This window comes from Cucumis sativus, chromosome 5 (genome assembly GCF_000004075.3).
Source record: "Cucumis sativus cultivar 9930 chromosome 5, Cucumber_9930_V3, whole genome shotgun sequence".
Classification (NCBI taxonomy): domain Eukaryota; kingdom Viridiplantae; phylum Streptophyta; class Magnoliopsida; order Cucurbitales; family Cucurbitaceae; genus Cucumis; species Cucumis sativus.
In genome coordinates, this window is record NC_026659.2 from 785847 (window position 1) to 806964 (window position 21118).

At 29.9% G+C, this 21118-nt stretch overlaps 4 protein-coding genes across 6 annotated transcripts; 2 read left to right on the forward strand and 2 right to left on the reverse strand.

Annotated features, from left to right (window-relative positions):
- The first annotated feature begins 2608 nt into the window (after window positions 1–2608).
- LOC105435431 lies at window positions 2609–3315 on the forward strand. The gene has a single exon (XM_011656364.2). The coding sequence runs from the start codon at window positions 2803–2805 to the stop codon at window positions 2965–2967; it is 165 nt and encodes a 54-aa protein (XP_011654666.1). The 5' UTR covers window positions 2609–2802; the 3' UTR covers window positions 2968–3315.
- Window positions 3316–8490: 5175 nt separating this feature from the next.
- LOC101210939 (heavy metal-associated isoprenylated plant protein 30) lies at window positions 8491–10524 on the forward strand. 2 transcript variants are annotated; one of them, XM_031886267.1, is made up of 3 exons: window positions 8491–8714; window positions 9775–9850; window positions 9943–10524. In XM_031886267.1, exons 2-3 carry the CDS (start codon window positions 9796–9798, stop codon window positions 10263–10265), a joined length of 378 nt encoding a protein of 125 aa, XP_031742127.1. In that variant the 5' UTR covers window positions 8491–8714; window positions 9775–9795; the 3' UTR covers window positions 10266–10524. The 2 variants fall into 2 exon arrangements, with proteins under 2 accessions (XP_031742127.1, XP_004145882.1); XM_004145834.3 differs by having other exon boundaries at window positions 8492–8964.
- An 821-nt stretch (window positions 10525–11345) lies between these two features.
- Window positions 11346–14766, reverse strand: LOC101210694 (E3 ubiquitin-protein ligase MARCH2). Of its 2 annotated transcripts, none has more exons than XM_031886268.1 (7): window positions 14604–14766; window positions 13649–14062; window positions 12889–13023; window positions 12751–12793; window positions 11976–12032; window positions 11767–11881; window positions 11346–11684 (listed from the first exon to the last, which is right to left on the reverse strand). In XM_031886268.1, exons 2-7 carry the CDS (start codon window positions 13954–13956, stop codon window positions 11554–11556), a joined length of 789 nt encoding a protein of 262 aa, XP_031742128.1. In that variant the 5' UTR covers window positions 13957–14062; window positions 14604–14766; the 3' UTR covers window positions 11346–11553. The 2 variants fall into 2 exon arrangements, with proteins under 2 accessions (XP_031742128.1, XP_004145881.1); XM_004145833.3 differs by having other exon boundaries at window positions 14444–14765.
- A 406-nt stretch (window positions 14767–15172) lies between these two features.
- On the reverse strand, window positions 15173–18467 carry LOC101211020 (WAT1-related protein At3g30340). The gene is made up of 6 exons (XM_004145914.3): window positions 18080–18467; window positions 17892–17954; window positions 17687–17803; window positions 16570–16966; window positions 15927–16078; window positions 15173–15582 (listed from the first exon to the last, which is right to left on the reverse strand). The coding sequence occupies exons 1-6, from the start codon at window positions 18274–18276 to the stop codon at window positions 15420–15422; spliced, it is 1089 nt and encodes a 362-aa protein (XP_004145962.2). The 5' UTR covers window positions 18277–18467; the 3' UTR covers window positions 15173–15419.
- Between the last annotated feature and the right edge of the window lie 2651 nt (window positions 18468–21118).

Genomic DNA, 21118 nt, shown 5'->3' on the forward strand with positions numbered 1-21118 from the left:
CTGATAAATTTTTCTAAATTCAATTCTTATTGTCTATTGAAAAGATAAAAAGAACATTGTACAAATTTTTTTGGCATATTTGATTGAACTAGTAAGATTAGGATATAAATTATGGGAGTTCGATTCTTGTTTAACTCAAGAAAGTTCTTTGAACCTCCCATTCCCCACTCCCATCGGTCACAAAGAAAAAAAAAAAGAGATAATTAAAGTTGAATGTAACATAGAGAAAAATAATTTAATTTTTCCTTTTTTAAAGAATAAAAATTTGAATCACAAACCAACTTTTATATACATTTTATGAGAGTTTAGAGAAGAAAATAAGATCTCAAAAATTTGAAAGAAACCAAAATATTAAAAATGAGTTTGATAAAGTTGGATGATTATGGACGGAACTCAAAAAATTAAAATAATGCTTTTTCACCAAACTCTCACTTCTTCCAACATTTACAACATGGTTTAATTCATTGGTCACTGTCAACTGTTACTACTCTTAGGCTTTAGAATCAATCTCGAACAAACAATTTAGGGCTACAATCAATTTGCATGACCACCTTCACACGACTAACTTCAACTATTAATTTTGGATTCTAACAACCACATTCTTCCTCCGAGTACAAATCCTAGTGATTAACTTTGACAGCTAGTTTCATATAACAACCATCTACGACTACAAACTCTTCTGAAGATCCCCCTTTGATAACCATTTTTACGTGAGCAACTCTAAGCTTTCGACGATCAACTTCAAGACCACATTCATGTATAACCAACTTATTAATTATTTTATATGATAGCTATGAGCAACAATAATACCTTACTGACTAATTTATATATATCCATTAACTTTATTTATAAAAAATTATTATATATATTCTAATTATTTTAAAAATGCGCTCACGCGTGTGACATATAATAAAATTTAATTAGAATGTCAGAATTTCAAATCATCTTATTATATCATTTCTTTTTTGTTAGAAAAAATGAACACTAACTTTATGTTAAAGTCTTGCCAACTATGAAGACGTGAATATGATTATATTGTATCAAACTTTTTTTCCAAACGTGTAAGAACATTGATTAAAAAGGAAGAAATTGTTTTGAAATTAATTATTTAAAATGAACATTGTATAAAGCATGTTATATTTATATAAGTTATGAGTTAAAAAAAGGTTCACACATCTCAAAGTTATTCAATTTGATAGTGATGATTTGTGAGGTTATAAGCCATTAACTTTCAAAATGATTATAAATGACTTACACACTAGAGTTAGGCAAAAGGAGAGAAGATGTTTTAATTTTAGTCAAATGTTTCACTCCATTTTTCACCAATTAATCATATGATAAAAAGAATGTGAAGCATGGTCAAATTACATAATATGAGAGACAAACTTCAATAAATTAATTAAATTCAAGAAAAATATAATGCATAAATTTGTTTCTATTTCAATTTCAATTAGTCCTTAAGATTTTAATATCAGTTTAAAAGAGGTTTTCTACAATTTTTAATTATTTTACTTAATTTAAAATATCATAAATATTTTTTAAATCATAAAAAAATTACTCTATGGGCCTTTTAAATCTAATTTTTATAAAAAATTGTAGACTAAAAAACAAATGTTTATATTCTTAAAATGACAAAATAAATCAAAATATACTTAACATAGACTATTGTACGTCTCTATTTAAAACAATTTATCTTCTTCCCAAATCAATGACCTAAACCAGTTGCATTTTAAACAAAACTAAACATGGGATTTGATCTAAATCTACCTTTTTTTTCTTTTTGAATTTGAACTTGGGAATGCAAATTGTAATACTTTTTTAGGAAAATAAATAATTACAATAAGCCAAAAAATTATAAAGTGAAAAAGAAGAAAAATAAAGAAGAATCTAGAACACACGCGCCTCCATCTGAATAAACTGTGGTCGCCCACGTGGCATATGACACCGCACACTGTATTGTTTTCCCTTTCTCTCATTAAACCATTACGTTGCCACGTCGGTATTGGGGATTGGCCTTCCCATTAATTCTTCTTATTCTTATTATTATATATTTATTATTTTCTTGTTTAAATTAATAACTTCAAAATCAGGTCAACTCAACTCTATTTGTATTTTATTATTATATGTTGGTTTGGTTATATTTTATTCACTAAAGTTAGATTTGAGTTTCTATTGAACAATTATTTCTTTTAATTTAGTTTTTATAACCATTTTAAAAATATTATTAATTGAGGCTGCAAGTTTGTATGGATTAATCTAGATGCTTACTGAATGCTTTTTTCTTTTCTATAGCTATTTCCTAATGTATTATGGTTTATTTATTAGGTAATAACATAAATTTTAAGATTTTGTTCAATATGTTAATCATGTCAACCTATTAAATACTAAATTAAAAATCTAAAAATCAATTATACAAAACATTGAATGATTAAGAACTTACCTATTAGATAACTTAAGAACTTACCTATGAGTCTATTTTTTATTGCCAATTTTGATTATTTATGTATTTATTTTAATTTATTATAAAGTTTGGATATCCAATGTGGTGATACATATAAATATTATTAAGTACAATTTTTGAAATGGGTGACTATTTACCGGATGATATCAAAAACCAGCCGCTGTTTTTGTCCTCTATAAATATTCTCATAAATTACCAAAAAATCTCAATCCTCAATCCTCAATCCTCACTGCTCCAAAGCTCCATCAAATCAATCATTCTACAAACAACGCATAAACAATTCAAGACCCACATTCATCGTTTCAATTGCTTTCCTCCCAATATTAAATTTGACGCCGGAGATGATGCTCGTATCCGTACTGGCAGAGATTCTTGAGGAGTACACGGTGGTGCTCTCCGACGTCCTCCGCCAGCTCTTTTACTCCGCCCCATTTCCCCACCGCGTTCGATTTCTCATCCTTCATAATCTCCCTTTCGCCGATCGCCCAACCGCCCTCGCCGCTTAATTAGCCCCCCATTTTTGTAATTTGTATGATAATTTTTTTCTGCTTCTTGTTCTTCTTTTGGTTTAATCTGTTCTTTTGTTTATGAAACGATCTGTTGAATTGTGTTGTTGTTTGAGATTTTGGATCTCTCTTTTCCTCTCTGCTTTGGATCGGAGACTCAGGACTGAGAGCGATCGATGCCCACGAATTCATCGGCGGATTTTATTTTTCAATTTTTTATTTTTTTGATAGCGATAAGAATTGATAAATATGAGTATTAATTTATGGTGGTTTGGTTTCTATACAATTCCAAAATCTTCTAGCAACTTTTTGAATGATTAGCAATAAATTCCATTGAGTTGAATTGTTGATATCATCTTTCAATGTCCAAATGTCTTTTGGCCCAATGGTTGTTGGGCTGTTAATGGTAGGGGTGCAACCAAAAACCCTAATATCCTAAAACAAAATCAAACCCAACCGATTCGAATTTAGTTATCTCAATTTGTATTTGGCGAAAATCAGCAAGAAATCAAAATTACTTAATCAATTATTTTAGTGTGTGTGTGTGTGTGTTTATTTTTTTTTTAATTTAGAAGAAACAGTTTTCAATTTATCATAAAAAAGGAAAAGAAAGAAAGCTATCAAATTTTAATTTTAGTTTAGAAAAAAGAACTAATCCAAAATAAAGTGGAAATAAAAAGAAAAAAAAATTCCAAAAATGAAGAACGAAATATATTTATTGTTTTGTTGTCCATTAAATTTTCTTTGTACCGATTTGTTCTAATAGAATCAGATGCCCTTTGCTAACAAATTTTAAAATTTTCAGTTTCGATTGATCTTAAATACTCTTTAGGACACTGCCAAGTTCATTCTTTTTTAGTATGGAAACTATAAAATGGAATCCAATTTTTAACTGCAGAGTAAACTGAAACAATTTTATTACCAAATTTCTACGGTATATTTATGTGTATTAAATTATTGTAACTCATTTCTTTCTTTTTTCAATCAATATTAACTAATAGGTTCATCAATAACTTTCGATTTGTAACTAATTTTGATCAATTTTTTTATGAAATAATTACTCAATGAATCATAAATTTAGTTATTATTTGTTTAACTAAACTCTACACTTTAAATTTGAATGTCTAATATTGAAGAATTAAGGTAATATAACATACAAAATTAAAAAGTGAAAGATGTCATGTGGGTATGATACTTTCTACAGTAGCTTCAAATGAGACAATTTTTTTTTGTAGTTGGGTTAGATTTAAATTGTTATGTAACTTTAAATGATAGACAACTTTGATGAGTACTTGTTAGATCTTTTTTTTTCTTCTAATTTTATGAAATTTTAAGAAACTTTGATTTTGTTTTAATTTAAAATTAACTACATAGTTTAAGTTTATTTAGCTTTATTGATAATTTCATACGTCAATATATTTATGATAGATTTTTACAATTAAAATTTTTAGATGGTTTTGCAATTTGTCATATAATTTTTTATTATTGTTTTCCTATCATCTTCTCCATCTCTTCTCCCTCCTCTTCCCAACCTTCTTCATCACAACCTCTCCTCCTCTTCTTCTTTTAAATAAATAATAAAAGATTGGGTTGAGAAGAAAGGAAGGAAAAGGCAAAAATAATAAAAATCATGAAGTTTTTTAATAAAAGATTCTGCCACAGTGACATATTTTTATTGATGTAAAATTCAAAGACCAAAATTAAAAGTTAAAATTTTCTAAAAGAAAAAATATGTGAGGGAGAATTTTGATGAATGATGAATATAATTTATGTCAGTTTAATTCAAATAATCACCATGTCAATTTTCTCCCACATATGTATAGATCAATCTTATCATCTATGTATTGATCGTGTATAATTATTATTCTGCAAGGATTAAAATGCCAATAACATACTTTAGATTTAAAATGTATAGATTATACACTCAACTTCTTGATATAATATTATTCTAATAATTAAGTACATATGCTCTCGAGTCATATGGGATATATAAAATTGAGATATGATACTCAATAAGTGAAGGAAGAGAAAGCAAGAATACAAAAAGTTGGACTAAAAATGATATGTTGTTGTACTATGAAATGACATTTATATTCTTTGTATAGGCAATGGTTTCGTTGGGTTGTTTTCTTTGTGCATCAACATACATCAATCTAATTAACTAAAGGTCCATTGTAAGCATTGGATCAAAACTTAATTTGTAATGACAATTTCTTATGATGTGTTTGTAATCTTCAGCTCAGTCCTCTTTTTCTATGATTTTTACCCTTCATGATGTCATTTTTGTTTCTTTGTCAGTTACTTAGGCATCTCAATATTATTAATATTGTTGATAATTTCGATTATATTTTAGTGTTTCAAACAAGCAGTTTTATACTTAAAATTAAAAGTATTTCACTATCTCGAACAGTCTCAAAATTGAGATGTGATATGTTAGGGAAAATACGTGTCATTTCATTCGGTTTGTATAATAATTGAACTAAATCTTTTAGTTTGTATATCAAATGTTATATTAATGATTTCATGTTCTTTATGGATTTTTTAGATTTATGAAGAGTCGGTGCTATTGGTAACGTATGTGATTTCTTTTCTCTGTTAAATTATAAGGTTATTTTCAAATATACAGTAAAATAAACACAATTTTTTTTTTTTATAAATAGCAAAGTATCATAACAATACATCATAATACATGGTGATATTTTAGTATATTTGTAAATAATTATAACAATTTTTCTAAAGTTTATTTTCAAATTTTAAATTCGACTCTCTCTCTTTGTGATACTTACGATTCAATTCTCACCGGTTCAACAATGATATGTAATATCCTAAACTTCTAACTATTATTATTCTACATTTTTTTTGCAACTTAACGTCAATTTTGTTTGTCTTAAACTATATTTCTAACAACGAATATTATCCCTACAAACTTAGCACGGATTCTTTCAATATGTTTAGTCATATAGACACATGAATGTGAAAAGCAAGAAGCATTTATTATTGATTCTATTCCCTCTCATTGTCGTAAACACAAACAGAGATGGAGTGAGGTTGTTAGTGTCTCAAATTTGATTGCAGAAAGACAATAATATTACTGAAAAACAGACACAATGAAAGTGGATAAGAGAAGAATATGAAAATTATTATGACTTTGTGTAATATGGAGAACATGTGCTGTGCCCCCCCTTTCCTAAATGCGCAGTGTGCCCCATGCATTTGGAAATTCCATAAACCCACCAAAAGCTTTTCTTCTTCTTTCTCCTTTTTTACATTTTAAAATTCCTTTCAAATTAAATATGCATATATATATATATATATATCACTTATGTATAAAAAATTGTGTGTGTTGATGCTATTTTCAAAAGTTGATTAAAGAACATTAGCTTATACAACCCCTTTAATCATGTCTAAACAAGACTAAACTAAATACACCAATAATATATAGTTTATGTTTACACACTCGACCGACAGTTGGATAAAGAATCACACATCATATATTTAAACTATACATCAAATTGAGATGGTCTTTTTCGTAATGTTTAAAAAAAATGTATGGTTGAGAAATATTCAAACATATAAAACTCTTCTTGATTGAGAGCATACGTTTAACTATGTTACACTATGTTCTAGTTTTAATATAGATGAAAATTGTATGTGTATAATATAATAGGTACACTCCATACTTATAACACAACAAATTATTTGTATGAATATGATTTTAAGTTTGATTTCAAAATAGATATTTTGGTTAGGCGCCGTAGCATTCGAAAAAGTTGCACCGGGAATTGTGGAAATAATTGAAGTGGAGTAGATAATAATGCTAATTTGTTTGGACTAATTTGTGATTTTGTGGTCTTGCATTTTAAATAATGAGTCTAAAATGTGTAATCATGCTCTTTCCTTTTGTAAGTGCTTTTTACAAAAGACCACGAAATGCTTGGACTCTTCCTTTAATTAAACACTATATTTTTCTAGACAGAAGAGTGTGCATTTTTCGGTCGTAGTAATATAATATTTTATCATCACAAAAATTATTTCTCAATAAAATAAAAGTACTTTCAAGTGAAATATATGATTTTTGCATAATATAGAAGCATGAGTATTTATAAGGAGTAAAATACTAAAATTTGAAATTTTATTATATTTTTTTACAATTTTTAATTAATTATCATAATATCTTTTTTAAAAAATTTCACAATTTTAAGTTTTCTAATTAAGTTGGCTTAAATTATTTGACATCACAAAACAGTGATTGAGATTTTGAACTTAAGACTTCCAAGAAGAGAAATATACCAAATGTGTGCTATTTAATACTTATGTTAGCTCCAAAATATTGGTCTATTTGTTGTTATCTTTTTTATTTAAAAGTTACATATCAAATAATATAGAGTTAGGTACATGTACTGATGACACTGTTAATTGAAAAGATTAAAGTGAATTTGACAACTATAGTTTGATAGACTAAAAAAGAGTAAGACCTACTTATTAACATTAGAGGTTTTTCGATCCACTATTTAGAATTTATACCAAACGGTGTCCTTCACTATTATTTATTAACTTTTTCTACTTTTGGGTTCTTTTTTTTCTTTCCTTCCAATTTGTCTATATTTTTTTTAAAAAAAAATTAATCTAGTCCTAGATGGTTTTACTAATTTTTCGAGTTATACACCTTTTCCATGTGAGGCAAATATTAAAGTTGGACAAAGGAAAATAACCTTCTAAAAGATTAATAAAAAAGATGTAGAGAATAGGATTTTTAATTAGAATATTAATTAGTGTGTGTGTGTGTATAAGAATAATAATAAAAGGGACCCTAGCTGTATTAGTAATATTTTTCCATTATCACTTCTAAAGATGAACACACACACAAGAGATCAGAACCAAATATTGAGAAAATGTTCTCTCCTTAATATTCTTTTTTTTGTTTTTTTAGTATTTATGAGATATAAGATTTGACAAATACCAATGTGGGCCATATTACTTTGAAACCAAAGTCCTTAGTGATTAAATTAAAAAAAGTAAAAAAACACACATACACAGAAACAGATATTAATTGATTCTACAGTGGGCTGTTCTAAATTTAAATTATTGTCATCAAAGTAGAACCAAAGAAAATGAGATATTTGGATTGTTATATCGATCTCTCAATAACAACAATGTCAAGATTAATTATCTCTATTTTACAAAAATGTTGATAAAAATATGGATTGCAGATGGCTGGTAACTAGTAATAGTTGAATCGAAGTTTTTATTTTATTTTTCTTAATTTAGTAATCCCTCATCAGAATCAAAGTTGATCAAATCTCTTTTTACTGCATAAATTAAAAGTTTCCCACTTTTTCCCTTTACTCAATAATCCACATAAAATTTAAACATTGAAAAGAAAACCCCATTGAAATGAATTGACCAAAAACAAAAACTTCATCAAAATTAAAGCATATACATAACTTTTTCCCACTTCATTTATTCCATTTTTATTCCCTTCTTCTCAAGGCTTTTATATACTAATCAAATAAACTATTACAAAACCCTCCATCATCTCCAAACCACACATATATATATTATAAATACAAAAGAAATTAAGAAGAAAAAAAACTTTAATTCAATGATTTATTTGATTAAACTCTTTTAAAGCTGAGGGAAAAGTGGGATTTTGGATTAAGCATTAAGGAAGAGATTGAAATCTGTGAAGAGAGAGGATGCTTCTGACACACAAGAATATCTTCAAAGGCTGGGGATCACTGTTCTAAGTTTTTCTCTTTCTCTCTCCTTTCTTAATATTTTTGTTATATATATCAAGCTTTTGTGTATTCGAAAATGGCTACCGTACTTCATAGAACTACCTTGGGTTCTATCATTTATTCTTATTTCCTACGTTGTTTTGGAAATTCCCATAATCATAATAATAATCTTGATCTTCATCATCATCATCATCATCACAAAAGCTTCAATCATATCTTCTTCAATAACATGCCAAAGCCAAAGCCTTTGTCCTTGCAGGTAATTGTTTTATTGTAGTTTCATGTACGTACTTATCTGTGTTTGGTAGTGAATGTTATCGGTCTAGAGTATGATGAGGGTGTTGTAAATGTGTTGTTCTAATTGAGATGTTCGGGGTACTTTTTGATCCCTTTATGATTTAATTTCTTGGTAACCAAAATGTATCTTCACCTTTTTAGGATAAAGATTGATAAAGTTTTTTTTTTTTTTTTTCCCTTCTTTTTGTTCCTCAAAACTGAAAAGAATAGGAAAAAGTTTATCTTTTTATATGATGGGGTTTTGAGAATTTTTATCTTTTACATGTTTCCTGGCTTTTTTCTGTCAAATTTTCATGTGGGTGTTCTTTTAACTTTTGAAAAATATCAATTTAAAGTTTTGAAGTTTGAATTCGACATGGGTTTTAAACCATGTTTGCAATTACAAGGGTATGAATGCACGACTTTTTGTTTATGGTACCATAGCAAACCAACTCATCAATTAAAAAGTTTAGGTTAATAGAGAACAGAAAATTTAATTATACTAATATAGTTCAACATGTTTAAAGAACAAAAGATGAAAAGAAAAAAAAAGTTTTTAGTGAAGCCCCTTGATAAATGGGTGTGAGAATCTTGAAGACATGAAAAAGTAACTACAATTTGCTAGAACATGACTTTTTTTCTTAATTCCCTTGGCCTTCTTCATTAACCCCTTATGTGAAAGTTTTTTATTTATCAGATCAGCAAAAGGAACAAAGGTATAATAATAATATCATGAGAGAATCTATATCCTATATATTCCTATCAATTACTGATTTTGTATTTGCTTTTACAGACTGTTGAGCTTAAAGTCAGGATGTGTTGCACCGGTTGTGAACGGGTCGTTAAAGATGCGATCTACAAGCTTAGAGGTACGAAAAGAAATTTAAAAAGCCCACCATTTTTTTAGGGTTTTGTAAGGTTTTAAAAAAAACATTACTAGGGTTTATTTTGTTTCGAGTAGGTGTTGACTCGGTTGAGGTGGAGTTAGAGCTTGAGAAGGTGACGGTTATTGGGTATGTTGACCGAAACAAAGTACTAAAGGTGGTTCGAAGGGCCGGGAAGAGGGCGGAGTTTTGGCCATACCCAGAGCCACCATTGTACTTTACATCAGCAACCGATTACTTCAAAGATACAACTCGTGAATTCAAAGAGAGTTACAACTATTATAGACATGGATATAATGTTGGCGAGAAGCATGGAACGATTCCGATGTCTCATCGTGGTGATGACAAAGTGAGCAACATGTTCAATGATGATAATGTCAATGCTTGTCATGTCATGTAAATATATAAACTTGATATCAAAATGTGAGCCCTCGCTCTAGCAGCATGGAGAGACGTGGAAAAAAAAAATGGGGCTTAAGTAAATGAATGTGCTTTGTACATCTTGGAATGTTGAAGGGTTTATTATCTCTTGTTGTTTCTAAGTTATATATATGCACAGTGTGTAAAATGAAAAGTTTAATTAATTGTTCCTTTCTTTTCCTTTTATTTTGTGAGCATGAGTTTAATTATATTATAAGCAAGAAGTTTGTGTTACCAAATTTCTAAATGTTGTGTATGATATTTTGGTTTCTAGTTTTAGCTTGGATAAACTTATTGCTATGATTGAAAGTCGATCTTCTTTTTTTTGACCTAAAGTTGATTTATAGGTGAACATTTAAGTGGGACGACAAATCATTATTTAATAGACAACGACGTTGGATACGATAAATTTAACGAAAATCGAGATTTTGTCTAAAATAAAATGTAAAAGATCGTTTGGTTTGATTCTAATGAGATGTGAATGGAAGACTAAGAGATTGATTGTGTAAACATTCAAGAAAGCAAATGACTTAGGCTAGCTTTTCCATCTCATTATATATACTAAACTTGGGAGAGGACCATGCTTGTATTTGTGGATAAACACAATTTTGATTATTGAATTTGAAGGTGAACCTACTAGCAAGAAAGTGGACTTTTCTAGGCCCAATATGATGTGTCCAACCTATCTGTCATTTGTGCTTAATGGGTTTTCCTTTATTTGAAAATTTGTAATCTTTAACGTATGATCTTTTGATATAATAGTCTTTAAAAAGTTTCAATAGGTTTCAATAATGGATACAAACCTAAGTTTGAGGTTAGAATATTTCAGTACAACGGGAAGGAATATCAGGTCAATTTCCACGTTTAAACTCATCCAACATTTATTCTACCTAACTTATGTGGTGTTTATACGAATTTGTATGATGGTATGAGCATGTTAATATATTTGTTAAAGTTCATTTATAACCAAAAAAAAAAAAAAAAAAAGACAAATTTGAAAGTCTAGAGACTAAAATAAACTTGTTCAATTCAAATGTAATAATTCAACTAATATAAAACGTCGTCAAAACATAAAATTTTATTGCTTACCACTTGCAATTGAAGTAAACATATTTACTGATTTATTGTCAAATTTACACAACAAGTTAAACTAATATGTTTGATCAAGAGGCCAATACACGTAGAGAAAAAAAACAAGAATAAGATATATTTTCACTTTATTTATATAACGTTTCCTTTTTCTTCTTTTTTAAGCAAACATTCGAAGACTATATAGCTGGAAAGTACCCAATAGTGACATTTGATTCCACCCTTTGTGATCCTCTTGATGAATTCCACTCCTGAAAGAACTCCAAAGCAAGTCGAAACACAGTTCCAAGTCCAAGCACCACAATAACTCCTGTTCTTCGAAGTTTCACTAACCATAAATATCTCGACAAGGAAACAGAAGTATAGATCGGTATCGATCGACAAAAACGTACCGATGATGATATTTACAGGCAATGCGGAAACACCGAGGGTGATTGATATGAGAATATCTAGTAGGAGACCTCCTATGAGAATGGCAAAAGCCAACCAAAGTGGACTGAAGCAGTACTGTTGCATAAATAATTATGAAAAATGTTTCATGTTTTTTAACAACAAATGAAACAAGCATATCACTGGAAAAATCAAAATCAAATCTTGCTACCCTTTGGGGATCTTGAGTTCTATAGGTTGGATCAATCCTCCAAATCCAGTAGTTGGTCTGTGCATGTCAAATAAGGGAATAATCATAGTTCAGGTTATTTCGATATGACATCCATGAATCATAAGTTCAATGTTAAATTGTAAGGTTCTAAACTGCATTTCTCATGAATCAATAGTTTGAAAGGTAAAGACTATATACAGAAAACAGAAGCATAATAATTTTCATGTCCATTTATTTAGTTTATGAGTTCGATTTTGTTCGATGTGGTTTAGTGGGCGAGTGAATCTTTGCCACTTTGCACTTTTCCTCTTTCTCAACATTTCTGATTCACCAAGAAGAGGAAGAATTGTGAAGGATGAAGCAGCAGTCATTGCCTATAAGTATTAGAACTTAAAAGGAAACGGTTGTACAACCTACGGAATAAGTAAGGTCGTAGTTGTCCTTGCCTATAATTCTTATTGAGTTTCATTGCAAATCTGGTAAGCAAAACATTATTTAGAAATATTCACTATGCTACTTTGTAAAGCCCTTCAAAATAAAAGAAACACTCAGAAGCAAAGATTACAGATCAAATGTCATGATAACTTTCTTCCTAATGTAGGAAAAGAAAGCAAGGAACTGTAGCAATTAGCAAAAGCAAAACTAAAGCATGATACTGGTCATCAACTAATAACGCTAATACTGTAGAAAGGACGAAAAAATTGATTCCATATTCATTGAGACGTTTCATTTTATAAGTTTATAATCATTGCATCAAGAGCTACAGAGTACCTACACCATGATGTGACTGTGGAGGTGATACATTTGCCGCTACAACCCTGAAAAGTTTAGCAAATTGCGTTTCAAAATGCCCTTGACACACCATATGATTGGTTTAATTTAATAAATGGCATTCTCTAAAAAAGCAACTTACTGGCATATCTCACATCTGTTTGATCCTTTGGTACGAAACCAAGTATCTATACAAGTCCGATGAGCTTTTGCGAGACCGCCTCGACAATGACATCCAAGTTCTATCAAGACTTCCTCCTTCTCTTGCTGACAAATTCTGAATAATAGTACTCAGGCTTAATGGCCTCGACTTCCTTTACATTTTCCAACACATTAACCAGATAATTGAAGCCAATAGTAATTGTGGAAAGACAACAATATTTGAAAAAGTGTCATCTACAATGTAAAAAAAAATAGGGATTTAATCTTTTCTCTTTAGTCTTTAGTGCAACAAATGTGTGGCAAAGACTTGAACCTCCGACCTCAAGGGAAATGCCTTAACCATTGAAGTATACTCATTTTTGCGGCTCTAATCTTACTGTGACAGACAAATTAAATATCTTCCATCTACTTAAGCTTTTAGAATTCAGTCAAACTCTCCTCACCAACAAAGTCATTTCCACCCCCAAATCTACATAAATAGATCGCATATTTGATTCATGGTTTAACCTTATCAATTTAGTGGTGGTTTAACAAACCACATAAAGTATCAATTTTCAAAAAGCAAACTTAGGAGTTTATCTAATGTTTTTTGGATGACAAACAATGAACAAACAACGCAAGTAACAAAAGTATGAGGAAGGAGGAACTAACTAAAAAAGGTTCTGCCAAAATGTAGCAGCACAAATGAACAAAACAATTGAAAATGCATTTTAAATGGAGCAGAAGCAACTCAAATGTACCTGCACTGCTCATCAGAACCAGAAGTAGTAGACAAGAGCTCCTTTTTTGGGGAAACTGCACAAGCCAATATCACTTCTTCTTGAGAGCGAAGAGTCCCAGGACCAGGAACCTCAGAGGTTGGTTTAGACTCCCCTGTAGAAACAACAATGGTTAATAGGGTATTATCATCACCATCTCTGGTAGAGAGCTCTAATGCTGATGATGATGGTTGAGCAACTCTCTGCTTCTCAAGGTCGCCTTCATTGCTCTGATTCCCGCCGGCCTTGGCCTTTACATCATTTGAATGGCAATCCATCGAAAGGTTCATTTGAATTTCAAACACCACAAACTTGAATCAATAGAACAACAAAAGTCTTTGACTAACATTTCTGAGCATCATCTAGTCGTCCCTTTGCTCAATTTTCTCTCACACCCTAAATTGAATAGAAAATATCTGCAACTCAGTGTTCATCCCACATCACCAATAAAGCGAAACAAACCCACCAACCAATTGAAAGCATAATTTCCACCTAACAAATTTATTTTCAGTCCCAAACAAACGACTAAGACACAAAATACACAAAATACCCAAAATACATTGAGAACATTGCATTACATGTAACAATTGAACTACAAAACCACAAACGAGCCTCAATCTACAATACCCAATTCAAGAAATCAAAACCCATCAACAAAATGAAACCAAAATTGCTTCCAACCAAACAAGAGTTGCATTACACATAGAAAACGAGGTTAGGAGAGCAACAGTAGCAAAAATCAGGAACAAAAGCGAATAAAATCAAAAGGGTTCGTACCTGGGAGACTTAGACTTGAAGGATTAAAGATTCAACAGTTGAAGCAGTAGAAACAGAGGTGAAATAAGAAAAAAAGGATAGGGAAATTCTCAACCCCCTTTATCCTTTTTCTTTTAGGTGAGAATTGAAAAGGCAAAGAAAAAATGAGTTTTGAAATTACGTGATTTATGAGAAGAGTATATGAATCCACGTTATTTTGTAGCCTTTCAACAAACACAAGGATATTGCTTTAGCAACTGAGGCGCCAAATCTCACTTCCACATCGAAGACACCCTCAACAAAGATCATTCCTTTTTAAAAATTTGATTTTTCTTTTCTTTAATAAAAAAAGACAAACGATAACTTTCTTCTTCAATTATTCCTATCAAATATTCTTTATATATATATAAATTATTATCCTCATTGGGTTTGAAATTCTTATTCTTTTTCTTCCACTTATTTTCAAATTATTGTTATTTATTAGAATAATTTAATGTCTAAAAAGACCCATTTTGTTACTTTTATTTTGTATGAATATGAGCAAAAAGGGAAAAGAATTCAAATGAAAAATTGACTAATGAAAATAAGAGCTTTGAATTTTTTTTTCCTTTTTTGGGTATCAGATTATACAATATCTTGTGATGGGACAAATGGTCAATTAGTTTCAACTCACAAAATTCAATCCGAAAAGAAAATCAAAACTTTATCTCCATAACATATTATAAAAGCATTATTCAAACACGAACAAAATTAATTGAAAAAAAGACTATTTAATTTCATCAAATATTTATAATGTTATACACTTAACTCCGCTAAATAGTTTGGTTTCAATTAACAATAGAAGCCTAACTGAGATTAAAGTAATCTCTTTTTTTTCTCCTATTGATTTTACCCCTCTTGAATAACAATATTGTTAAAAAAAGAAAAAAGAAAAAAGAAAAAAAGAAAAGGTCTTTAATTTGAGATTTCATCTACTTAATTAATTAAGTCTAATTTTCTATGGTTGATCTTGTAAATCCTTCATCATTTGGTCATGAGGAGTAATTGTTGAAGTAATTTCCTCTTCCACCACCACTTTTGAAGCACAGCTTTCCATCTCTTTGTTCTTTCCCCACAGTAAAATGTATAGTCCAATTATCACAATGATGGACCCCAACAAGCTGTTTTCATTACTAACCACGGTTAATTTAAAGATTGTAATATATTAGGATATGATTGAAAGTAATTTTGAAAGGATGAAAATTGCTTTTGTTGTATTTAGAAAGTAATAAAAACATGTTTTGTCTTTACGTTAGTTTTAAATCAATATAATGAATATTGTTTCCAAACTCTCAAGGGTTGATTTTGGTGATTCAAAGTAAGTTTTGTAATTGATTTTAAACATGACAGCACAATAGTTTCTAGCCCTAATTATAAAAACACTTCCAAATATGTTTGTGTATATATGTATATTTTGAAGAAATGGAGATTTCTAATAAATTAAAAGCTTTTTCCTTTTTCATACCTTCCGAGAAAGAGTGGCTCGTGCAAGATGGGGATATCGAACATGGCTGCCATAATCTGAACCAACGGGCTAAATGCTGCTGTGAACACTGGCCCTCTTTTCTTAACGCACCATGACATTCCCACAAAACATATCCCTGATCCAATCATTCCCTACATATCCACAACGGAGTTATATATTATATAACTCTCCTTCATTTGAATTTTATATCTACACTATTTCTATTCCTGTGATTAAGTTTCTTTTATTTTCTAATTTTCATACCAGACAGGTCTTCGTCAAAACTAAATTCTTATGAACAAGTGAGTAAGAATTTGACACCTTGTGTTTTTTTATGGAAAAAAGAAATGAAAAGTGATCCCTCATCATTTCTCCTTTAGGTGGGAAAGTCTAGTGGGTTAGCAGAAAGATATTTTTTGGTGCCCTAGATTTATAGTGGATAAAAGCATCCCTAAAATAACTTGGAACTAATCTCATAATTAACCTAATTAATCAGCTTGGCCTTCAAAAAAATATAACTTAAGAAAAAACAAATTAAAAGAATTTGTTTTTTTTTTTAATAATTATTTTCATATGATGATCAAAACCTCAACACCTTGCATGCATGCAAATTGAGAGCTTTAATATTTTTGTGGAGACTTACAGTGTACAAGACAGTGAGTATTTGAATCTTTCCAGTTAGAGCCCAAGCAGAGAGCTTTGCGCCGGTGGAGAGGCTCAATACGGCGGATTGGATTGCCCCGAAGCCGGACATGATGGCGGTGCTCGAGTATTGATATGGATATCTCTTTCCGATGTTTGATTGCAACAAAAACCACGACGACCACAGCAGAGTTCCAGCCACTAGAGCAATGCACCCTACCGTCCAACTCTCCGCTGTCTTCTTTAGCTTCGCATCACTCACGTGTGCGGTAACGTATGAAGCATTTGCCAATGTTGGGCCTTTGTATGTCGTCAATAGCACAGCTCCGGAGATGCACACCACGGTCCCGATCACCTTCGCTTTCCCACTGCTGCTTTTCAACTTCACTGACTCTAACCTGTTTGAAAGAAAATTTGTTATGTGAGAGTTTACCAAATTGAGTTTTTAGCATTTGAAAAAAACATTTTCATAAATCAAAATATAATTTTTAAAACTAAATATTTTATTACAAACAATTTCAAAACTCAAGGTAAGTTTTAGGCTAAGAAAAATAGTTTTCTTGGAAGATTTGAAATTAGGGTAGGAACTTAGAAGAAAACGAACACACTTTATAAAGAATCTAAGGATTATTAAATGTAGTTTAATGTGAATTTTCAAAGTAAGATTGAAAAGAAAATTAACTCTTACGAATGGAAGTAATGTTAGCAACTTAATTAATATAGTTCAATCCGACATACAAATTAAAGTTCGATATTTGAGGTGAGAAGCTTCACATTTAAGCTTAGGAGTTAAGTAAAGAGTATGGGAAGCATGAAATAAAGAAAACAAAAGAAATGTATTCTAGGTCCAACTTCAAAAAGCTGCAATTAAAAAAGTGAGAAAAGGGAGTTCGAACTACTGTCGAAAATCTCGAGTTTGTCAAACGAGTTCAAATTTAACGAACAAAAATTTAAACAGTTTAGGTCAAATGCTCGAAAGGTCCGTTTGAAATGACTTTACAACTATTATCTTTTTAGAAAAGTTGAAAACTCATTTCAAACAAACTATTGTGAGCACTCTGGAGATCCGAAAACTAAAGAAGTGACATTTGAGTAAGAAAGGGAAAGATTAAACTTACCCAAATGGAAGAGCAAGTAGAAAAGTAACAACAGGGACTATGTTAACAAATGCACAAGCGAAAGTGGCAGAAGTGTGTTGAATTCCCAAAAGGAAGCAATATTGAGTTAATGAAGCCCTGAATTGAAAACAAGAACAACAAATTAATCGATGAAGAAACTGAAAAGACAAAACAGATAATTAAGAATTGAAGCTTTGAAACTTACCCAACAATGGCGCTGAAGAACAGATAACAGAGGATTCGAAGAGAGAGATTGGCTCTACCATCTCTGTAAATTAACCCCAAAACAACAGAACAGAAACAGAGAGAAAGAGAAAATTCATAATATTCTAAAGATCAAAAGGGGAAGAAAAAAAAAAGATTAAATAAAAAGTGGGTATTTGAGGAAATTACTTTTCACAGAAGTAAGCAATTGGAGCTAAGGAAATGGCAGCAATGGAGAGACGATAAGTGATGAGAACTAAATGGTTCATTCCATGATCAAGAACTGTCTCGAGCAGAATATTCACAATGGCAAAAGCAAAATCTATGGCTACCATCGCCATCAATGGTTTGAAATCTTCTAAACCTTTCATTCTAAACAAACCCATCACACCAAAAAAGAAAAAAAAGAAAAAATTCAAAGTTTTTTCTCCTAACAAAATTTGCTCAAAGAAAAATCTTCAAGCTAAGAAAACAGCTCTCTGTCTTTTTTTCTTTTTTTTGTGTTTTCTTTGCTGTGATCTTGTTTTAGAGAGAGAGAAAAAGGAGAGAGTGAAGGTGAAATTAAATAGAGAGTGATGCAAAGAGAAGAAGAAGGGGAGGGGGGGGCTGATCATCCAGTGGAATAAGTGGGCACAAAGCAAGATTAAAATTCCTTTAAATCACATCAATGGCTTTAAGCTACTACAACTTTCATATTTGTTTATTATTACAAAAATAATAATCATCTATTCATTTTATTCTCTCCCTCTCTCACTTTCCCCTCTTGATGAGTAACAAAATTAACAATAATAAAAGAGGTTAAACTGTTATACACATTTGGTCTGTCCACCTTTGAGTTTCGAGATAGGGAAGAAATAACAGTATACGTGTATATCATGTAGATGAAAGTAAATTTGGTATCCTATAACTCCATTGTTTTATAGAAAAAATAACTATATATTTTAGAACACTTAAACCATTTCATTTCAATTTTAAGTTTAATAGGTATGATCTTCAGTTTTAGAAAGTTGAAAGAGTGTTAGTAATTACAACTCAAAATTAACGTACCTCATTTGCCTTGTAATTCGAAACTTTGTTTTTAGAAAACAAAGAACTATTTAAAATTAAAAATTTTGCGTTTAGTTATGAGTTTGAAAATGCAATCATGATCCATGTTTATAATCTCTTAAAATAATCAAATTTTAAACCTAAAGAAAATGATAATTTATTATGTTTCAAATGGGGCTATTTCAAATGTTGTTTTAAAAAGTAAGTGTATGAAACACATCTTCATTGCTTTCTCTTCATTTTTATGTTCAAAAGATCGAAAAATTGTTTTTAAAAGAAGATATTTCTATTTATACTTTTTTACTAAAAAAGAATCTAAAATAAAAATGGAAGTATTTCAAAAATCATTTTGATTGATTGATAGAAACATTTCAATATCTATCCGAATGCTAAACCAAATAAACATTTAATAAATGCGAAGATGAAAAGAATAAGAAACTTGTTAGACATCGATAAAGTTGAAACAATTTTTGGGTTTTTTTTCTTTTCTTTTTTTTGTTGGAGTTGAAGGATTATACTCATGTGATAAATTTAGGGGAATAATTAAATGGGTACACCTAATTAAACCATTAACCAACCAAATTTTCCCACAAATATACAATCACAAAGCATCATTTAAACACAATAAAGAACACATATCTTATCATTATTTTTTTTGAGTAAGCCTAGGGGGCAGCACCCTAATGTAATCCAATTCCATTGTATAATAATAGAACATGAGTTTCTCATTTATTTTTCTTTTATTTTTGAAAATATAATTCTATATCTAATAATAATAATAATTTGTATTTTGTATATTTTTCTTCAACCATACATGTTAAAATGAAAGGCATATATACAAAGCTATAGATTAGCTTTTTCTAAGGGGTGGTGGAGAAATGAAGTTTGATATATTATTTGATCTCACTTGTTTTTTTGGTCTGCCCAAGTTAATATACCTACTCAATACTATATTTAAACATATTTAAAATCATGCCTAAATATTATGCAAAGAAGAATCTTTTTAGGGAATTAATTTATCCAACAATATATATATATCTATACACATACACACACACACACTATATAAGATCATGGAATTGTTGTAAATTAGTAGTGTATTTTATGTTATATATGCCTTTACCTTATGTATTTTTCTCCCTTTGTTTTGCCATTTTGTGTCATATCATAACTTTTTAATTTTGTGGTCTGAATTTAAAGAGATGATCAGACAACCATCTAAGGGAAAAATATATATATAAAAACCCATATAGAATAAGACATTATATATTCAAGTTCATAGATGGAGATATGTATATATAATAATAATAAATGAACCAAGATATATTATTTATTATTTAGAGTGTATTTATTAATTAATATTGAGCTTAAAAAAGAATCCAACTCAACTTTTGATACCCTTTGCATGAAGTCAACAAAGAAGAAACTTTGAATATAATGAGAATGAAGGTTTGAGGTTTGAGGTTTGAATTATTAATTTATTTTGAGGGAGAAATTTTTAAAAAGAAAATTCAAGTCCCAATAAGAGATGATGGGGAAAAAAGAGAGAGAGAGCATTAAAAACAGTAGATAGAAAGGTGATTTGGAAATGGGAAAAGTTTTTTAAGGAGGTGTATTTGTCACAAATGTATGTATTTGTTGTCAATTTTCTATCTCAAACGTAGATGAGAGCAACTAAAAAATTGCATGTCCTTTACTAGAAAAAAAATTGGATGCATCTCGACTACCATCCGATCAAAATGTGTCTCGTGGCACTTACTCTTCTTTTATGTGTTGAAAAAATACAAGACATGCATCTAACTATTGCTCGTTTTTAATTAATTTATTTTTAGGTGCACACGATAGGCTTTACCTAGTTTCATGCCCTCTTTCCTTTATACACACAAGAAAAGAAAAAAGATAAATACAGTTCATGAAATGGTGTTTTGTTAACCCTAGAATAGGAGGGTGTATCGATAACCCTAGAATGAAAAATTGAATAACCGGACGCCTCATACCCTATCATATCTCCAACTTTTTTCTATATAATTCTAACTTCACATGTAGTTTTAAATCACTTGCAAAAGCTTTATAGTAAACATTACACCTTTGAAAAGATACGCGTAGACATGTATATTTAAAGGAGATGAGAAAGTTAGAGGGTAATTTTTAGAATTTAAAGATAATGTTTAAAGATAGCAG

Bases quoted from the DNA above. Each gene is read 5' to 3' on its own strand.
- LOC101211020 (XM_004145914.3), bottom strand. From the start codon at position 18,276: ATGGGTTTGTTTAGAATGAAAGGTTTAGAAGATTTCAAACCATTGATG. The intron at 17,804-17,891 runs GTAAGTTTCAAA...TTTTCAATTCAG, and splicing joins TTCTTCAGCGCCATTGTTGG to GGCTTCATTAACTCAATATT. The intron at 16,079-16,569 runs GTAAGTCTCCAC...GTGGATATGTAG, and splicing joins TACTCACTGTCTTGTACACT to GGAATGATTGGATCAGGGAT.
- LOC101210939 (XM_004145834.3), top strand. From the start codon at position 8,782: ATGGCTACCGTACTTCATAGAACTACCTTGGGTTCTATCATTTATTCT. The intron at 8,965-9,774 runs GTAATTGTTTTA...TTGCTTTTACAG, and splicing joins CAAAGCCTTTGTCCTTGCAG to ACTGTTGAGCTTAAAGTCAG. The intron at 9,851-9,942 runs GTACGAAAAGAA...TGTTTCGAGTAG, and splicing joins TGCGATCTACAAGCTTAGAG to GTGTTGACTCGGTTGAGGTG.
- LOC105435431 (XM_011656364.2), top strand. From the start codon at position 2,803: ATGATGCTCGTATCCGTACTGGCAGAGATTCTTGAGGAGTACACGGTG.
- LOC101210694 (XM_031886268.1), bottom strand. From the start codon at position 13,956: ATGAACCTTTCGATGGATTGCCATTCAAATGATGTAAAGGCCAAGGCC. The intron at 12,794-12,888 runs GTAAGTTGCTTT...TAAACTTTTCAG, and splicing joins AACAGATGTGAGATATGCCA to GGTTGTAGCGGCAAATGTAT. The intron at 11,882-11,975 runs GTAGCAAGATTT...TTTATGCAACAG, and splicing joins GAACTCAAGATCCCCAAAGG to TACTGCTTCAGTCCACTTTG.